At 41.9% G+C, this 21710-nt stretch overlaps 1 protein-coding gene across 1 annotated transcript; it reads right to left on the bottom strand.

The window, feature by feature from the left end:
• Positions 1–4376: 4376 nt before the first annotated feature.
• Positions 4377–21576, bottom strand: ormdl1 (ORMDL sphingolipid biosynthesis regulator 1). Its single transcript, XM_079518600.1, has 5 exons — positions 21469–21576; positions 14473–14558; positions 12535–12718; positions 9917–10068; positions 4377–7491 (listed from the first exon to the last, which is right to left on the bottom strand). The coding sequence occupies exons 3-5, from the start codon at positions 12706–12708 to the stop codon at positions 7356–7358; spliced, it is 462 nt and encodes a 153-aa protein (XP_079374726.1). The 5' UTR covers positions 12709–12718; positions 14473–14558; positions 21469–21576; the 3' UTR covers positions 4377–7355.
• Positions 21577–21710: the final 134 nt, after the last annotated feature.

The raw sequence follows: 21710 nt of genomic DNA, 5'->3' as shown, positions 1-21710 counted from the left end.
CTCAAAAATCTATTTTTTTGTATAACCTCTCTTCATAATGTAAATAGTATCCCAAGCGGCACACTTTACTACTTATTTCGATGGAAATAAGCGAATTAGCACAAAAACCCAACGCCCATTGAGGGCTTATAATAACCTTGGAACAAGGCATACAGTATGACTCCATTTTCACATACTGTACATGACATTTTTTAATGTACAGGAAGATTCACGAAAAGAATGCCTTGCACTATAAGAATGTCTGTCCCCTATATACAGTATATCTATTTCAGTGGTCCTTGAGGGGGTTCCAGGTGGTCCCCATGCAGCTAAATGATGGAGATTGGGTAACCAAATGGACCCTTTAATATAGATCTTTAACTCTTGAGAGTGTACAATGAAACCAAATGGACCCTTTTACACTCTCAAGAGTTACATTATTTAAACATCTGTATTACTTATTTTACAAGAAGTCTACACAATTTAGAGAATGTAGAAGAATTGTTGTTTTTGATCAACGTTTGCCTGTTATCTCTCCTAATGGCACCGACATCAATACAGCGTGGAAATGTGGACAAACTAAATATTCTGTTTTGTGTCCGAGAGGCTAAATATCATCAACTATTGATTAATTCGGCTCAAATGCCGAATAAATAATGGACCTTGATGTGAAACGTGTTGAAAACCACGGAACTATTTGATTGAGTTACACTTGAGAAATGATTCACATAGCAAGGACACCATGCAAATTAAGACCAGGAGCTCTTCATCCACGCCAGCGAGCCACAGGCTCCGTCCCGCCAGTCCAACACATTTTAAGAACACTTAAAAAGGTCCACGTCGCCCTCACTAAATGCTCATAAGATGGTTCCCAACTTCCCATGTCCGTCTACTCACTCTGTGTGAAGAGACACGTGTTGATTTCGTCGATCAAAACTATGACAAAAAGTGTTCGTCGACTACCTTTTTTCACTGACGAAAACTAAATGGAACCTACATGAAAACTATAAGCTACGGTGACTAAAACTAAATATAGTGACAAATTCATCAATAAATAAAACCTAGGCTAAAATGTTAGGAAGGGACCAGTGGACAAGAGATCCAGTATACAGCAAGTCATTTTACACTTGGTTGCATGCTGAAAATGGCAGATCTACAAGCTCACTTGTAGATCTGCTATTTTCAGCAAGTGTAAAATCAGCCATTACGACTGCATCAAGGCCCGCCAAAATAATTTCAGTTCGAACATTTTCTATGACTATTAAAATATGACTAAATATGATTAAACTCAATTTTACTCAAAAGACTAGGACTAAAACTAGATAAAAAACACCACCGTTATGAAGGCAGGTTGAGAGCATGCTGGGCGACGACGTGCTCCTTTCATTACGGCTAAAAAACTGACCCCAAACTCAGTCCGTGTGTCTTTGAGTCAGTGTTGTTTTCGTCGACTAAAACTATGACGAAAAATATTCGTCGACTACCTTTTTTCACTGGCGAAAAACCACATGGAAACTAAATTAAAACTAAGCTACGATGACTAAGACTAAATATACTGTCGATTTTGTCAACAAATAAAAACTATTATTTGTTTAGGAAGGGACAAGAGATCCAGTATAAGTCAGTTTACACTTGGTTGCATGCTGAAAATAGCCGATCTACAAGCTCACAACGGTGAGCTTGTACAAATGGCAAGTGTAAAATCAGCCATTACGACGGCATCAAGGCCCGCCAAAATACATTTTAGTCGACTAAATCAACTGTAGATTTAATCGACTAAAATCTTATGACATTTAGTCGACTAAAACTAGACTGAACACATTCCAGGTGTGACTAATGTGACTAAAACTAAATGGAAACGTTTCAAGAGACTATGACTAAAACTAAAATAGACACTTGCTGCCCAAAAACAACACTGCTTTGAGTGTTACGATTGATGGCCTCAGCTGCCCGACTCAGTGACATAACATTTATCTGCATAAAGCACATTGATGATTGTCTACATACTGTTATCAGAGGGACTGACTGTACGTACAGTACAATATGATGAGATGCATGCTCTGTTCCTGCTCGTTCTGTTCTCATCATGGTTTCCATAATCTAATATACTATAGGGCATTAAGCAACTAGTAAATACACTAGTCCACCTTGTTGGTACTATAGTTGACTATATTGATAAGAAAAACAAAAAAACGCCGATTTTGTAGGCCTCAAGATCAGGTAGATTATAGTTATATCTTTTTTTACATAATAGGTAGTTAAACAACTAGTCGACTAGTAAACTAGGCAACTAGTCAACTAGTAAAAAGGACTGGAAGTGAAAGCCCTACTAGAGACATCATCGATCCACAGTCCTTATACTGTATATATATATATATAATATTTCTCTGTGTGTGTGTAATAAATAATGAATTGCATTTTTATAGCGCTTTTCCAAGTGCTCAAAGATGCTTTACAATGGTTCATTCATTCATACATTGGGAGGTGAAGCGGCGAACAGTCAACGCCAGCGTCCTCACTTCCCACATTCACACACCAATGGTGGCACGCTCACACCGACCGACTCATTGTATTGGAGGCAATGTAGGGTTCAGTGTCTTGCCCAAGGACACTTCGACATGTGGACAGGAGGAGCCGGGATTCGAACCTGCTCTACCTCCTGAGCCACAGCCGCCACAATAAAGTCCAGAATGCACGTGTAATGCATCGCTGTGTGTTGGCACGTGTTCTCCACGCCTGCAGCGACTCCACGGATCCTCGCCCACCCACTCCGAGGTTTCGCCCACCCACTCCGAGGTTTAGAATGGAGACTTCTAGAACAGTGGTTCCCCAACTTTTTCATGTCAAGGACCCCCACATTGACACTAATTAGCCCGGCGGACCCCCATTTGAAAAGACATGCCATGCAGGGACCCCCATAAGAGAAGATCTTTACGGCTCTAGCAGTGATTCTCAACCCGTTTCATTTCAAGGACCCCCCCAGTTTGACATGCATTAGTCTACGGACCCCCCATTTAATGGCATTTCGATCTCTGGGACCCCGATTTATATTGTAAAATCAATGTTTTTTTTGCGTGGAGAAGTCGCGGTGCGACAACGCAAGCATATTTACGCGAGCGCGGTCCCGTGAATTTGTTGCGCGCGTGCTCGTTTCGTGCACACGCCCCCCCGCGACTCACCAGACCTGGATTCGGTGTAGCTTTTGTTTTTTTCCTACGCTTGCGTTGTCGCGCCCCTCTTGAGCAGACCTGGAGGAGACCTGTCGTTGATCCAGGCAACAACGCCTGCGTTCCACGCTCCCCGGTTGCAAGGCCCTTTTAACCGAGACCGATTCTACAAGATGTCTTCTAAGTCATGACAGTTTTCTGAAAAACCTACGTTTCTATGTCAGTGGTGCTGAACCTCTTTCATGTCAAGGACCCCCAGAATTATCTCTATTGGGTCACAGACCCCCATCTCAAAATATGTTGTTCCAGGGACCCCACATGAAGCAAATATTTGAGTTTAAAACGTTCGCCCTGAAAGAATATATATATTCAAACTAAGTACGGCACGGCACATTTTCAAGAGTTTTCAAAAAATAGCAGACCTACAAGCTCAAGATCTGCTATTTTTCAATAGCTAGAGTATAACATACTGCTTAATAAAACACCAAAAGGGGTTCCCACCCAAAATGGGTTAAGCCCTGACATGTCCCGTTGCACGTTGACACACGTCGTCCCTATTAGTGATTCAACTGGTTGAATTCAACGGAACCAAAAACCACACCAAAGGGTCACCGTGCAACTCCTCGCAACCGCTTGGAGAACTTTGGACCCAAGGAGCAGTGTTGTTTTTGGCAGATACATTTAGATTTTAGTTTTTAGTCAGTCTTTTGAATAGTTTACATTTAGTTTTAGTCACCCGGAATGTTTTTGTGTTGGTCTAGTTTCAGTCGACTGAATGTCGTAAGATTTTAGTCGACTAAATCTACAGTTGATTTAGTCGACTAAAATGTATTTTGGCGGGCCTTGATGCCGTCGTAATGGCTGATTTTACACTTGCTGAAAATAGCCGATCTGCACGCTTGCAGATTGGCTATTTTCAGCATGCAACCAAGTGTAAAATGATTTATACTGGATCTCTTGTCCACTAGTCTAGTCTCTCTCTCCCTAACATTTTAGTCTAGTTTTTATTTGTTGATGAAATTGTCAATATATTTAGTCATAATTTTAGTCATCATATAGCTTAGTTTTCATTTAGTTTGTCAGTGATAAAAAGGTATAGTCATTTTAGTTTTAGTCGACGATAACAACACTGCCTGCATGGTGACCCTTTGGTGACAAACAGAAAAAAAAAAAAGAAAGAAAGAAAGAAAGAAAGAAAGGGACAACAAACAAAAACAAAACAACAAAAACTGTATTCGCAAAGAAATCCTTTTATGTAAGCTATATAATAAGCTAAAAATAACACGTTTTAAAACTTAAACATCAGCTTCATCGGCCGCCCGCCTTCGGCCCCAAACTCAGTCCTTGTGTCACGAGCAATGTGAGGGACGAAAAAAACAAAAACAAAAAAAAACAACAACAAATAAAAGGTTACATCTGACCCCAGGCCAGCCTAGGGGGGGGGGGGGGGGGGGGGGGGGGTTCTTTTCCAAACCAAAGAACGAACATCATTTAAATATTGACTGTTTTTTTAAGTTAGCAATGCAATATTATGGCATTCTCCTGTCAACGGCATCTCCGCGTATACTTGTACATCCACAGCTGACAATAATTATCGCTAACAATTACATTTACACGCACTGTACAAAACGGCTTAGCGCACGCACGCGCTCTCGCGCTCGCGCACACGCACACACACACACACACACACACACACACACACACACACACACACACACACACACACACACACACACACACACCAAGTGATATCGTATGTCGTTCATGAATTGCCTATTTTTACACCGGTATATCTGTACATTTTATGCAGTCTTGATTAGTCCCCATTTTTAACCACTATCACAAAAACGGCGTCCCGATTTTGGACACGCAATTACAGGAGGACATCGTTCAATGGGGCTTAACGTATGGTTACGCACTGCATTATGGGTACTTGTTTGTTTGCTTGTGCATGATAATTATTACAGTTATAAACTTGGTTGGTTGTCTTGGACTCTCTGACATCGGTCGGGGGGCGTTGCAGTCCCGCCCCCTACCAGGGCCGAGGAAATTATTATCCGTTCATTTTCCTCATATACATTTCAAAAAGTATTTATTTAAAGACCTTTTAAGCCTTGTACAAAGCCAACTCGAGTTGTGAGAAATCATGACAACAAACAAAACATTTTGGGCCGAACAAATAATTAGAAAGAAGAAAAAAAAATAGCAGGTTACAACACTTTCTTTGTCGTTTTTCTTCTTTGTAATTATTTGTTTGGTCCAAAATATTGTGTTTGTTGTCATGATTTGTCACAACTCGATTTGGCTTTGCTTAAAAGGTCTTTAAATAAATACTTTTTGAAATGTCTATGGGAAAAATGCATTGGGAATTATTTCCTGGGCCTGGCGTTGTCATGAAAGGGGGCGGGACTGCGACGCCCTATATCTTGCGCCACCCCTTATCCCTAAACTAATTTGCCATTTTTTAACTATTTAAAAAACCCTTTTAAAATAGTTAAAATAGCCGATCTACAAGCTCACAATGTTTCGATGAACTATTTTAAAATGTTTTTTTTTAAATAGTAAAAAATTGCAAAATTAGTTTAGGGATGGGTGACGCAAGATGGAGCCCTGGATCTTCTTACTCAGTGTGTGTGTGTGTGTCCGCGCGCGCGCACACACACACACACACACACACACACACACACACACACACACACACACACACACACACACACACACACACACACACACACACACACACACACACACACACACACACACACACACACACACACACACACACACACACACACACACCAAGGGTTACACTTATATTTTACCACGTGGCACAGGATACAGAAAGCATGGTCACCTCGTGTTAAATTGGCTATTTTTTTTCAACCCCCGTGTAAAAAAAGAAAAGGTCTCAAGTAATGTAGAGAATACATGATGGAACATGTCCTTCATTATGAGACTCAAATTGTGTAGACTTGTTCCTAAATGAAGTAATGCAGATGTTTAACAATAATGCAACTCTTGAGAGCGTAAAATGAAACGACAGAATAGCCTCATAGTAGAGGGTTTATAGCAGTAGCGTTGCGGTTAAACCAAAGTCCACATGGGGGTGCTGTTGGCTCAGCTTTTGCACCAGTGGAATGGGTAACTATTTGTACACTATGTTGTAAATATAGAAATATTAATAGACCTATTTTTACACTATGCTGTAAATATATACATATTAATAGACCTATTTGTACACTGTTGTAAATATAGAAATATTAATAGACCTATTTTTACACTATGTATAAATATTAGACCTTATTGTCGAATATTAAAGCGTGTTCTCATCATGTATTGTGTACATCAGTGGTTCCCAAAGTGCAGGGGTCCGGCTGACCCCCAGGGGTCCTTGAGGGAGTTCCAGGGGGTCCCCAGCTAAATGATAGTTTGGAACCAAGTCGACCCTTATGGGTCTGTAACTCTGAGTGTACAACTGGATCCATTTGTACACACTCAGAGTTCAATTGACATTGATTTTACAATATAAATTGGGGGTCCCAGAGATGGAAATGCCATTAAATGGGGGTCTGTAGACTAATGCATGTCAAACTGGGGGGGTCCTTGAAATTAAACGGGTTGAGAATCACTGCTAGAGCCATAAAGATCTTCTCTTATGGGGGTCCCCATGGCATATCTTTTCAAATGGGGGTCTGCGGGATAATTAGTGTCAATTTGGGGGTCCTTGAAGTGAAAAGGTTTGGGAACCACAGCTTTACATTACCTAAGACCATTTTCTTTCTATCTGTCTGTCTGTCTGTCTGTCTGTATACTAGGGCATTAAGCAACTAGTCGACTAGTACTGTAAATCCACTAGTCAACCTTGTTGGTACTAGTTGACTAGTTGATAAGAAAAAAAACGTTTTTTTCCCCCCCCCAATTTTGTAGGCCTCAAGACCAGGTAGATTATAGTTATAGTCACAGTTTTTAAATGTAAAAATATGTATTTCAATTTTTTTTTACATAATAGGTAGTTAAATAACTAGTCAACTAGTCGACTAGGCAACTAGTCAACTAGTAAAAATGACTAGAAGTGAATGCCCTACTGTATACATACATATCTTTTACACTTTGGAACAAAATAGCCAAATAGTCAATTTCCCCACCCATCCTCTGTGCCCCCTGTGCGTCCTTCCTCGGTGCCCCATGCAGCCTCTTTTGGGGGTCGTTTTAATACTTGTTGATGCCAAAGATCCGCACCCGGTGCAGCTGGGGCAGCTTGGGGATGAGGACGCTGAGCAGGGACGCCGTGTTGATCACGAAGTGCGTCGTGTCGTATTTGGTGTAGAAGCTGGCCAGGAAGTATCTGGAGGAGGAGACGAAACAATCACCTCAGTACTAGGGTATTCATATATATTTTTTTTAATTTATTATTCACAATTTGTTGTTAATTTAACCCATTTTGACCTGAGATCAGATTCTAAAAATGTCTTCTACATCCTGACAGTTTTCTGAAAAAGCTATGTTTCTGTCAGTCGTTCTTCGATTTTTCAAAAATAGCAGACCTACAAGCTCGTAGCGCGCCACTCGGTGGCGCGCTATGGGCTTGTAGATCTGCTATTTTTCAATAGCTAAAGCATAACATAATGCTAACACCAACACCGATTTTTACGTTATGTTTAAAATTGTTATAATCATTACTATATTTTTCTCTTTTTTTTGTCAAAGGTGGTTGGTGCTGGGGTTTGGGGGGTGGGATTTTTAAAAATGAGGCAAGGGTCAAGCCACTGATTGTAGTTGACAAAGAATTTGAATTATGTTTTATGTGCATTTCTTTTTGTATGCCTGCACCTGTGACTTTCATCCAAAAATGAAATAAAAATGTATTAAAAAAAAAGAAAAGACTAGGGCATTCACTTTAGTCATTTCTACTAGTCGACTAGTTGCCTAGTTTACTAGTCGTTGAACTACCCGTTATGTTAAAAAAGAAACACACACATCGGTACATTGGTGACTATAACTGTAATCTACCTGACCTTGAGGACTACAAAATCGAACCCCCCCCCCCTTTTTTTTTCTTATCAACTAGTCAACTAGTACCAACAAGGTCGACTAGTGGATTTACTAGTCGACTAGTTGAATAGTCGACTAGTTGTTTAAAGGAGAATTCCATGCTAGAAGGCTTTCTTACCTTTATTTGTAGTTGTTACGTAGTCCCCACCAAAGAGGTCCAGGTGTTATTTTGTGCATTATTGGCTATTTCCCCTAATATAAGCCCTCAATAAATTGAATTGAATTGCATTGAATTGAATGGGGCATTGGGGTGTTGTGCTAATTCGCTTATTTCCATCGCTCAAAAACCCCTTTTTAAAATATATATCCTCTCTTCATAATGTAAATAGTATCCCAAGCGGCACACTTTACTACTTATTTCGATGGAAATACGCAAATTAGCACAAAAACCCAACCCCATTGAGGGCTTATGGTAGGGGAAATAGCCAATAATGCACTTTTGCACAAAATAACACCTGGAGCTCTTTGGTGGGGACGTAACAACTACAAATAAAAGGTAAGAAAGCCTTCTAGTATGGAATTCTCCTTTAAAGCCCTACCTCAGACGCCACATTCTAAGTTCTACATGCAGGTACGTGTAGAGAGTGTTAGAGGGCCAGGGGCTGAAATCCCGTTACCTGGCTTATTGCCAGCCTAATTAACAGTGGATTGTGCCTTCTGCCTGCACTATTCATATCATATCATATGTTTAATTTGTCATTTTAATGCCAATAGAGGGTATGCGTGTGACATCATCATCAAACCAGGAAGTTATACAGGAATGCCTACTGAGTGGCTAAAAACTACTTTCTGGCCTTGACAGCCCATACATCCACACAGAAAAGTCTTATCTGATTGCATTAAACAACAACAATGTCTAACTCACTTTGCCTGTTGCTTTGCCACTCGATTTGCCACTCAATGTCCCATTCACTTTAAGCATGCGCATACGCTCTATAGAAAAATCTGCGATATACACACTACATCTCATTTTCACGGGGCAAGACTATAGTATATATTGGGACAATCAGTCCTGATGGTGGCGGTAACGTCACCATTATGCCGATTTTGACCAAATAGAGCGAGTGAGCGGTGACCACTTCCTATCAGATGTCCGGAATGCTAAGCTATCATCGTAATTCTTTATAACTAAGTCAAATTAAGATCTAATCAAGCCCAAAATATCACATTTTACGCAGGGATGCATGCACGATCACACGCGTGCGTGATCGACCGTGCACGCGCGGATTTCGGCCGGTTTTAGATAGATTACATTGGCCGTTAGCCAAACAAGCTAATAGTTGCTACATTTTGTTATATTAAGCTCCCGATTACAGGGGATTAAACGATTACGTCAATTACGTCAGTGGCCATAAGGTATTATTGATTAATTACGTCAATAATACGTCATGGCCATAAGGGGGTTAAGAGGGCACCTTTGGACAAAAATAGCGAAAATAGCAGATCTAGATCAGCTATTTTCGCGGCGCAACCCAGCACTCTTTTAGCTATTGGAGATGCAGGTGTAACGACATGGATTTAGAAACAAATTCGCTCAAGTTCAGGAGACTTCGGAGGGAAAAAAAAGCAATTCTCCCGAATGCTGCCTTCTGGTATAAATGGCATGGAAAGGAGTGGCATTTGCATTTCTTTCACCGTGGTAAATGCTGCGGTTCATGGCAACCACACTTTGCAATTGTTCAAAATTGCGACTTTTCTAGTTATTATTGTATACGTACAGGATGATGGGGGAGATGGTGAAGAACTTCCTGGACGAGGTGAACTGAACTCCGTAGTCCAGCTGTTCCCAGTGAGTCAGCAGTCTGGCTTTACCCTGGTCCGGAGTCTGGAAGGGAGTCCCTTTAACCGCATGCATGAACACATACATACCCTACGCACATGCGCACGCACGCACGCACACATGCACACACGCACACACACACACACACACGCACACACACACGCACACACACACACACACACACAAGCACACACAGTGAATCTTCTCTTAATTGTAGGTAAATCTTTTTTACCATCACTACTCTACTGTGAGGACAAGGAACAACATTGTCCTCACAATATCTATTTTTTTAAATTCTACTAGACTTGTGGACACGTTTCGCATACACGCTTGCACGCACACACGCTCGCACGCACGCACGCACGCACACGCGGCTTGCCTCTGGCAGAGCCACAAACGGCATTCTTGTTCGAATGCAATTAAATGCAAAATCCCGTGAATGTGTAGAAGTGATAAATTGCTCACGCCGATGCTAAAGCGAGCACACAGCCGTTGCATTGTGTGTGTGTGTGTGTGTGTGTGTGTGTGTGTGTGTGTGTGGAGGAAAATAAATGACACAATGGGACTGTTTTCATGCAGGCGTGAGACGTGAGCAGCCTTTTGTCAACAACAACGCCGGCCGCTCTCACGCCGCGCTAGTAAATCATGTCACGTGTGCGGATTTCTCTATTTAACCCTTTTAGGTCTGACCTCAAAATTTAAAAAAAATCTTCTAAATCCTCCAGTTTTCTGAAATAAATATTTTCACAATTTTTCAAAAATAGCAGACCTACAAGCTCGTAGCGCGCCACTCGGTGGCGCGCTATGAGCTTGTAGATCTGCTATTTTTCAATAGCTAAAGTATAACATAATGCTTAGTTAAAACACCAAAAGGGGTTCCCGTCCAGAATGGGTTAACCCTTTTAGGACTAAGGCCCATAGCGGATCTACATGCGTTGTGAGCTTGTAGATCTGCTATTTTCAGCACGCAGCCACGTGTAAAATCAGCCATTACGAAGCCACCATGATAGATAGTTCAGTTGGTGATGAAAGCATGACATTGATTTGGCACAGGTGACCTTCATTATGATCCTATTTGACAATCAACCTCGGGCAAAACACAGAACTCCAACATTTTCAAGATGGCCGCCAGTTTTAATGACTTACAGTCTAAATTAGTAGCTTGCTGAGTAGTATTACAAATAATGTTAAATTTGTCCTTTTTTATGTCCAATCTATTTGTATTTAGTTAAAATGACTTTTTCAGGATCCCAATTAAAAATAGCAAAACAAAATATTCAGGATTTCAATTCGAGTATGGCAAAAATAGCCGATCTACAAGCTCAAAACGCGTCGCAGCGCGACACGTTTTGAGCTTGTGGATCGGCTATTTTTGCTACGACAGTAATACATGGCCCTAGGGAGTGAGTTATGGAAATATAGTGGCCCTCTCCATCGTCCAAGTTGCCCACCCCTGATCTATATGCTACGTACCAGGGTGTGTATTGTGTTGGTGAGCGTCCATAGCATCTATATGCTACGTACCAGGTTGTGAATGACGTGGGTGAGCGTCCATAGCATCTATATGCTACGTACCAGGTTGTGAATGACGTTGGGTGAGCGTCCATAGCATATATACTACGTACCAGGTTGTGAATGACATTGGTGAGCGTCCATAGCATCTATATTATACGTACCAGGTTGTGTATTGTGTTGGGTGAACGTCCATAGCAACTATATTCTACGCACCAGGTTGTGAATGACGTTGGTGAGCGTCCATAGCATCTATATATACTACGTACCAGGTTGTGAATGACGTTGGTGAGCGCACATAGCATCTATATGCTACGTACCAGGTTGTGAATGACGTTGGTGAGCGTCCATAGCATCTATACTCTACGTACCAGGTTGTGTATTGTGTTGGTTGAGGGTCCATAGCATCTATACTATACGTACCAGGTTGTGAATGGCGTTGGGTGAGCGTCCATAGCATCTATACTCTACGTACCAGGTTGTGAATGACGTTGGTGAGCGTCCATAGCATCTATACTCTACGTACCAGGTTGTGTATTGTGTTGGTTGAGGGTCCATAGCATCTATACTCTACATACCAGGTTGTGAATGACGTTGGGTGAGCGTCTATAGCATCTATACACTACGTACCAGGTTGTGAATGACGTTGGGTGAGCGTCCATAGCATCTATACTCTACGTACCAGGTTGTGAATGACGTTGGTGAGCGTCCATAGCATCTATACAATACGTACCAGGTTGTGAATGGCGTTGGGTGAGCGTCCATAGCATCTATACTCTACGTACCAGGTTGTGAATGACGTTGGTGAGCGTCCATAGCATCTATATGCTACGTACGAGAGTGTGTATTGTGTTGGTTGAGGGTCCATAGCATCTATTTTCTACGTACCAGGTTGTGAATGACGTTGGGTGAGCGTCCATAGTATCTATACTCTACGTACCAGGTTGTGAATGACGTTGGGCGAGCGTCCATAGCATCTATACTCTACGTACCAGGTTGTGAATGACGTTGGGTGAGCGTCCATAGCATCTATACTCTACGTACCAGGTTGTGAATGACGTTGGTGAGCGTCCAGACGAGCGGCACGCTGCAGAAGGGGATGCTGAGCAGCACCACGTGGAGCACGGCCACGCCCAGGGCGTACGTCAGCCAGATGCCGCGGCCGTTCATCACCCGCGTGTTGGGGTTGACCTCGCTGTGAGCCACGCCCACGTTCATGATGCCGCCCCTGCACACGCACGCACACACACACACGCCAAAATGCATTTTGAGAATTCAAAGCGTGCCTGTGCACGCTGTTGACTAGGGGTGTAACGATCCATTTGAACCCATTTAGGCCTGACCTCGAAATTTAAAAAAAAAATCTTCTAAATCCTCCAGTTTTCAGAAAAAAATATTTTCACGATTTTTCAAAAATAGCAGACCTACAAGCTCATAGCGCGCCACTCGGTGGCGTGCTATGAGCTTGTAGATCTGCTATTTTTTAATAGCTAAATTATAACATAATGTTTAAAACACCAAAAGGGGTTCCCGCCCAAAATGGGTTAACAGCGATACGATACGTACCACGATACATGGTTGACGATACGATACATGGAGGATATTGGTTCATTATGACGATACGATACGATTCAATGATTTGAAATCGATACAGTAACCATTTAAAATACATTGACATTATTTTAAGCTAAGTAATTAAACCCCTCTTTTTATTTTTTCTTCTAAAAATTGCTAAATACCACGCACAGAAATGTAGTGCAAAATGATACGATTCGATACATAGTCAATGTTGCCGTTTTCATTTCGATACACTTCGATTCATGAAATTAAAATCGATTTTTCGATGCAGTTACTATATCGTTACCCCTTTTGGTTTTTAAAGTATTATGTTATGCTTTAGCTATTGAAAAATAGCAGATCTACAAGCTCATAGCGCGGCACTCGGTGCTTGTAGGTCTGCTATTTTTTTTTTTATCGTGAAAATGTGGCGCACATCTTTGAATATATATTCTTTCGGAGGGTTTTAACTCATATATTTGCTTCTGGGGGGGGTCCCTGGAACAACATATTTTGAGATGGGGTTCGGGCGGCCAAATACATATAATTCTAGGGGTCCTTGACATGAAATACCACTGACATAGAAACATGAGGTTTTTCAGAAAACTGTCAGGATTTAGAAGGCATTTGTAGAACCGTCCTCAGGCCTAAATGGGTTAAAGTTAGGAATAAGGTTAGGTTTTTGTTCGTTTTAGAAGATGAAGTAGTGGTGGTACAAATGTAGGCGTTTAGCTTAATCCAGAGCGATTTAAGAGTAAGCAAGAACAAAACATGGCATCATGAATACATACTTACACATACAATACTTATGTATACATCACATAAAAAATAGCTATCATGAATCATACGTAAGCTAATAACGTAACAGTGGAATATCTTTATAATGAAACTATGCATATATACTACAGTATATAGTGCCATGTCTACATAAAATGCTATCTAAGTTACGTAAGTTGAGCCTTTGCATATATATACGCCATAAGATGGAGTCATGAAGAGGTGGGTTTTCAGACTCCGGCGGAAGATTGGGAGTGAGTCTGCAGTTCTGATTGTAACGGGAAGTGCATTCCATAGTTTTGGAGCCAGAAGGGAGAAGAGTTTGGGACGTGTGGAGAGTTGTCCAACTTGTCCCGGCGTTTTAAGTGAAGCTACTTCCAGCTTCCCTGCGTTGGCTCTTGGCTGATCTGAGCTAGTGCACGGGAGGGTTTGTAGGGTTCGATCATACTTGCAAGATATGCCATACCTTTGGTTGCTTTGAATGCCAGCATCAGAGTTTTGTACTCTGTGCGGGCAGCGACCGGGAGCCAATGGAGGGAGCGGAGGAGGGGGGAGACGTGTGACAATTTTGGCTGGTTGAAGACCAAGCGAGCTGCGGCATTTTTGGATCACTTTGGTGGTGTGGTGCGGTTGCACCTTAACCCTTACCGTGCCACTCCAGGAATGATAAGCTCAAACGCGGCTCCGCTGCTGGGGCTGTCCTGTCGTTGACCTTTGCCCTCTGGCACGCCACACTGCAGTGTGGACACAAAGACACGTTTATAGACCAACTTTACACTCAGGACAGAAACGGTGTTGTTTTTGGCATCACATTTTGATTTTAGTCATAGTCTCTTCAATAGTTTATATTTAGTCACCTGGAATGTTTTAGTATTGTTAGTGTAGTTTTCGTTGACTAAATATCATAAGAAAATGTATTTTGGCGGGCGTTGATGCCGTCGTAATGACTGTTTTTACACTTGCTGAAAATAGCCGATCTACAAGCTCACAACGAGTCACAGCGCGATGCGTTGTGAGCTTGTAGATAGCTTGTAGAATGTAGACACACACACACACACACACACACACACACACACACACACACACACACACACACACACACACACACACACACACACACACACACACACACACACACACACACACACACACACACACACACACACACACACACACACACAGGCTGGCTGGAGCATTCCCTACATGTCTGAGCAGATTGTCTTCTGTATGACAGACAATCTGTCCAGATAACAGCTGGCTGCGTGCCAAAGAGTCCGACGACCCGCTGAGACCTGAGAGAAATGTCTTCTAAATAATCCATGACAGTTTCCCGAAAAAAACACATTCATGTGGTGCTCAGAACCGTTTCATGTCAAGGACCCCCAAAATTATTTGTAAATCGGCCGCCGACCCCCCCCCCCATATCTGAAAATATGTTCTTCCAGGGACCCCTCCCAGAAGCAAAGATATGAGTTTAGGCCATTTAGGCCCGACGTCGAAAGAAGCAAAGATTTGAGTTCAAATGTTCACTCTGTAATAAGATTTGAGGCACATTTTCTTGCGCCCCTCCTCTCCTTTCCATGCCATGCCGGAATGCAGCATTCAGGAGAATAGCTTTTTTTCCCCCGAAGTCTCCTGAACTTGAACACAGCATTTTGGCAGTGAACTAATTTGTTTCGAAATCCATGACGTTACACCGAACATCTCCACTAGCTAAAAGAGTGCTGGGTTGCGGCCCGAAGAAAATAGCCGATCTACAAGCTCTCAACGCGTCGCAGCGCGACGCGTTGAGAGCTTGTAGATCGGCTATTTTCGCTAGTTTTGTCCAAAAGTGCCCTCTCTTAATTAACGGGATCTCAGCCCCTGCCCCTCTAACACTCTCTGCACGTGCCTGTGCCAGAGTACAGTTCAAACTAAAGTATGAAACTATATGACCGTTGGCGTGAAACCATATCCTAGCCTACCATGCTAATAGTGATCGCCATCGCAATCACTAGTAGTATCGTCAGCTTGGTCAGAACATCACGGGCACCGATCTAATCTCGTGCACACATAGTTTAGCTGCCGCCGCTGCTGCTAGTATGTATATGTTTACCACCAACCACAGTACGATAGTGCTGCCAGAATTGGCCAAAAATGACATTCGAATATTCCTTTTAAAACACCACATGGATTCGAACGAATTTCGAATGATTTCGAACGTCGAACGTATATGATTTTTATATGAATATGATGTGAATATTGCAGCCTAATATGCTGTAAAACTTTCTCTTTCTTTATCTATATGGTCCGGTCCTGTATGGTGCTGAGAAATGCGCTCTCTTGAGTCTTCAAGAAGAAAGACTCAAGAGATTTCATTTGAGTCTTCAAATTAAATGATTCATAATTATCTTAATAGCCTAATTCTCGTATGATGTTCTAGTTTACGTGGCACAGAGTCTCAGTAGAACTCACACAGCGACTGTATTGTTATTTTTCTTAATTTGAACGTTAATTTAATACATTTGATTATTCTTTTATTTTTTACATTCGAATATTCATTCGAATGTGGAATATTCGTTGGCAGCACTACAGTGCCAACACCGTCTTTGTGTTGAACCCTTTTAGGACGAAAACCAGTGTTGTTTTCGTCGACTAAAACTAAGACGAAGAATGTTCGTCGACTACCTTTTTTCACTGACAAAAACTAAATAGAAACTAAATGAAAACTAAGCTACGATGACTAAAACTAAGACTAAATATACTGACGATTTCGTCAACAAATAAAAACTAGACTAAAATGTCAGGAAGGGACTAGTGGACAAGAGATCCAGTATAAGTCATTTTACACTTGGTTGCATGCTGAAAATAGCAGATCTACAAGATCGGCTATTTTCAGCAAGTGTAAAATCAGTCATTACGACGGCATCAAGGCCCACCAAAAAACATTTTAGTCGACTAAATTAACCGTAGATTTAGTCAACTAAAACCGCCTGACATTTAGTCGACTAAAATTAGACGAACACTAAGACATTCCAGGGGACTAAAATGTGACTAAAACTAAATTAAAACTATTCAAAAGACTATGACTAAAACTAAAATCAAATGTTGCTGCCATAAACAACACTGACGAGAACGCACCTGTGTCGCCTCATAGCAGTTTGAACCACTTTAACCGTTATTTTAAAACTATTTGAAACAAGCTCGCACTGCGCAAAAAGCATGGAATACGGATGTGTATATTACACAAGACTCCCGTTAAACTTTCCAGCAAATTCCCGGTAAACTCCCAAATTGTACCATCACACCTGTATTTTACTGTATGCCTGCTAAACTTGAGGTTCACGGGAAACGCTAGTGCCCATAATTGCCTGTTAACTCCTCTTTTTTCACGTAGTGTCGTATAGCTTGTAGATCTGCTCGACAAATCGTGAAACTGTGGCCCAAATCATTGAATATATACTGTATATTCTTTCACTGCAAATGTTTTTAACTCAAATCTTTGGTCTAGGGTCCCTGGATGGAACTACATATTTTCAGATTGGGGGGGGGGGGGGGGGCGGGGAACTCTCAGGCAGACTTGATGCCCGGCCACAAAACGGCCTGGCCAATCAGCAGCAGCTATCCCGCCTCTAGCTGCTGCTGATTGGCCAGGCCGTTTTGTGGCCGGGCATCAAGTCTGCCTGAGAGTTCCCAGATGGGAGCAGGAGGGGGGAACCCAGTGTACTCTCTGCTGCCCCATCTGGCGGAGTCAGGTTAGGGGGGGTCCTTGACATGAACAAGTTTGAGAACCACTGACCTAGAAACATGAGGTTTTTCCAGAAAACTGGACCTCTAAATGGGTTAACCTTTTGCACCCTTACGTCCGAGCTCGTGTAAATATTGTACCGGATTAATTATTATGCCTTATATCCATCATGACCTCATTTCTGTTTAATTCATTCTTTTTCTTTTCTTTTTCCTCTTCCTGATAACAGAAATCCAGTCCAACGTATATGTACAATATACTAGCAGCACATTTTTACAAACGCAGGGTTTCCAAAGTGCTGCACCAAAGAAAATACATCAAAAACAATCGAGAGAGTAATACCAGTACATAGTCGAAAATGTGATAAAATAATGCAAAAATAAATACAAATTAAAACCGTAAAAACCAACAACACAAAAACTGTTTTACACCTATACATCTGTGATGTGACAAAGTTGAATGTGGTACTAAATGGTGCATTTATAATATATATATCGCCTTTTATCCAAGGCGCTTTACATTAGTTGTGCATTACATTCACCCATTCACACACACACCTTTACATAGCATGTGCTGCATTAAATTCACCCATTCACACACATTCACACACCTTTACATAGATTGTGCATTACATGCATTACATTCACCTCATTCACACACACATTCACCGATTCACACATAACGATGGTTGGTGCAAGGCACTGTCCTGCACATCGGGAGCAATTAGGGGTGCAGACACAGAGTCTTGGACACTAACTCTGGGGGAGCCCGCAGGGATCGAACTTGGAACCACGTTTCCCAATCCAGCTGCTCTACCGGCCACCCTACCCTTGCGCCACTGCTACCCCCCACCCCCCCCGGCCAGTCGATAAGCTCCACACAACCCTGACTGTGAAATAAGGTTGTAATTGTTTAAAAGCTTAATAGCACCAAAGCCCATTTGCTGCCCCGTTCTGTGAACGTGTCCTATTTGGGATTCAAAGTTCACTGTTGCGTCATCGTGACTTTTGCTGTAAGTCTGTGTCAGAGACAGACCAGTGGTTTTACTGTAACTCTGTCAGATCGAGTCAATTTGGTTTCCCAAAACCTTTTTCATACTGAAGTACCACCTCAGAAAATATTTGGCTCTTCGAGTACCACCACAATAACGGCATGATGTAAAAATACAGGCATGCATACCTGCCCTTTTTGTTCCATTCCTAAGCCAATAATGACAAAACTCTCGTCTAATCACTAATCAGCACAACGTGATTAATCCGTTTCTCAAATATCATACACTAATTTAACAATAGGCATATCAGCTGTTCTGTGTTCTCCGATGCGCACATGCGTGCGTGCATGTGGCGTCATTAAACTGCAAAACGGAGCGAAATAATTCATGGAATGGACTAGTTTGCTCATAACAAGGTAAGAAAACAAACGCTCTTTCTGAGGTCCACGCATGCTACAGCAAATATATTTATTGACACTGCTTAACCATTTTGACCAGCATTGAAAAAGCGTGACCAGGATCCTTACCTAGTAACCGTCGCTAACGTGGTATTGGCCAAGGCTTGTGGGTGGGACTTAGCGAAGAGTCAATTATATGAAGATAGGTTGAAAAGCGGTGAAGTGGTATCCTTTGAATTCCCACCGACAATAAATGGAGAATTTCACGTCACCGCGTCTATTTTACGTCATGATGATGTACGATGATAAGAGCGCCCCTCACTTCACACGGGTGTGATTTTTATTAACACGTTTTACTCGCCGTCACTGCATCGCCCTGTCCCAGGAACACGTTATTTTAGCTGGCTGAAAGCTTTCTCAAAACAAAAACAATTTTTTTTTAATCGCGACCATAGGTCGCAGATTACTATGAAAGTATGAAAACCTGCACAATCTGTCAGTCAGTCCGTCCGTCACACCTCCATACATGGTCGTCAGTCCATCACGCTCCATATAATGGCCGTCTCTATGAAGATCAAGACACTGACCTCATCAAACCCTGGATAGCCATACATGGAGAAGACTGGCTTCATAACCTAGATTCTCTCACTCTCTCTCTCTCTCTCAGCACTTTTGTAGACTTAGATAGCATTTTATACAGACTTATAGCATGTGATGTAGACAGCACTAGAATTGTATTGTATGTAGTCATAGCACTATAAGCATAGTATATATGTATAGTTTATTATGTATAGTGTGAGTGTCATTATATAGAGATTCCACTGTTACGTTCTTAGCTTACGCATGTTTCTTGAATACTACTTTTTATGTATGTGATGTATTGCCATGATTTTTGTTCTTGCCTAATGTAAGTAAATCGCTCTGGATTAAGAGCGTATGCTAATATATGCCTAAATTGTAAATTGTCTCTCTCTCTGGAATTAGAGGACCACCATGAGTTCAATTATTTAACATCTGCATTACTTAATTTACAAGAAAGTCATTTTGTTCAACGTGTGCCTGTTATCTCTCCTAATGGTACCAACATCAATACAGCGTGGAAATATGGACAAAATATTATCCAACGACAAAACAACACTATTCTAGTTGTGTAAGTGTCTAAGTGTTTGGGTCTGAGAGGCTAAGTGTCATCAAACGGTGGTCCGTGGATCAAATGCAGAATAAATAATGGACCTTAATATGCAATGTGTTGTCCACTGAAGTACAACAAACAGCAGATTATTGATTGATTGAAAATGTGTAGGTAGGCTATTCACAGTTTGATTGTAGAATGGGTATAAGTTCACAGGAAAGCTCAGGTCAATACAAAAACTGCTAGAGGATAAAACCATGTGATAAAGCACTAAGACTTGTTTACATCAGGGTCCTCCATGTTCAATTCATCAGAACAATTTAAAGTCAAAGACGTACAAATATACACTTTTATGAAAATATGTTAGAATGCAAGCTGCACCAGTGGTCCTCGGGGGTTCCCAGTGCCCCCCCCCCCCCCCCCCCCCCCACCCCCATGCAGCTAAATGATTGAGAGTTGGTAACTAAACCAAATGGACCTCGAATAGATCTTTAACTCTCAAGAGTGTAAAATTAAACCATGCAAATGGACGCTCACAGGTTCATTTGGTTTCCTTTTACACTCTCAAAGAGTTCAATTATTGTTAAACATCTGCATTACTTAAGAATAAGAAGAAGAAAGCATAATTGTTATGCTAGTTTGCCACTGCTAGATCTCTCCTTAGTGGCACCAACTTTACCAACCTCAATACAGCATGGAATCCGTGGACAGAATCCTATATTCCTATGTTCAAAATGTTCTTTAGTTGTGGGTCTGAGAGGCTAAATGTCATCAAATGGTGGTCCGTGGCTCAAATGGGTCTGAGAGGCTCAAATGTCATCAAATGGTGGTCCGTGGCTCAAATGGGTCTGAGAGGCTAAATGTCATCAAATGGTGGTCCGTGGCTCAGATGGGTCTGAGAGGCTAAATGTCATCAAATGGTGGTCCGTGCCTCAGATGGGTCTGAGAGGCTAAATGTCCTCAAATGGTGGTCCGTGACTCCGTGGCTCAAATGGGTCTGAGAGGCTCAAATGTCATCAAATGGTGGTCCGTGGCTCAGATGGGTCTGAGAGGCTAAATGTCATCAAATGGTGGTCCGTGCCTCAGATGGGTCTGAGAGGCTAAATGTCATCAAATGGTGGTCCGTGGCTCAAATGGGTCTGAGAGGCTAAATGTCATCAAATGGTGGTCCGTGGCTCAGATGATGAATAAATAATGGGCCTTAATATGAAAAGGGTTGAAAACAACTGATATTTCAAGTATTATAACATTGCTTGCTATAGCTGCACAACAGTCAACATATAGTGTGTCAGTGTCATGGAATGTTTAGGACTGTGTGTGTGCGTGTGCGTGTGTGTGTGCGCGCGCGCGTGCGTACGTGCGTGTGAAATCAAACGTTATTAGAGCGTACACTTACCTGTTCTGTTATTATTATCGTCTGGACAAAAATAACACACGTCTGTAGTGTCTGTCTACTCCTCTCGGAATCCTTGTTGATGTTGATGATGATGATGTGTGTGCGCGTGTGCGCGTGCGCGCGCGCAGGCGCAGCAGATCGAGGAGGAGGAGCGTCTCGCAAAAAAACGGAAGTAGACGTTTGACATAATTTTTTTTTACCTCAAAGTAAAAAAAATAAAAGCTCGGGCTCAATATTTTATT

Source organism: Electrona antarctica, assembly GCF_951216825.1.
Source record: "Electrona antarctica genome assembly, chromosome: 13".
Classification (NCBI taxonomy): Eukaryota; Metazoa; Chordata; class Actinopteri; order Myctophiformes; family Myctophidae; genus Electrona; species Electrona antarctica.
The sequence above is the reverse complement of the archived record's forward strand: the minus strand, read 5'-3'. Positions and strand labels throughout refer to the sequence as shown.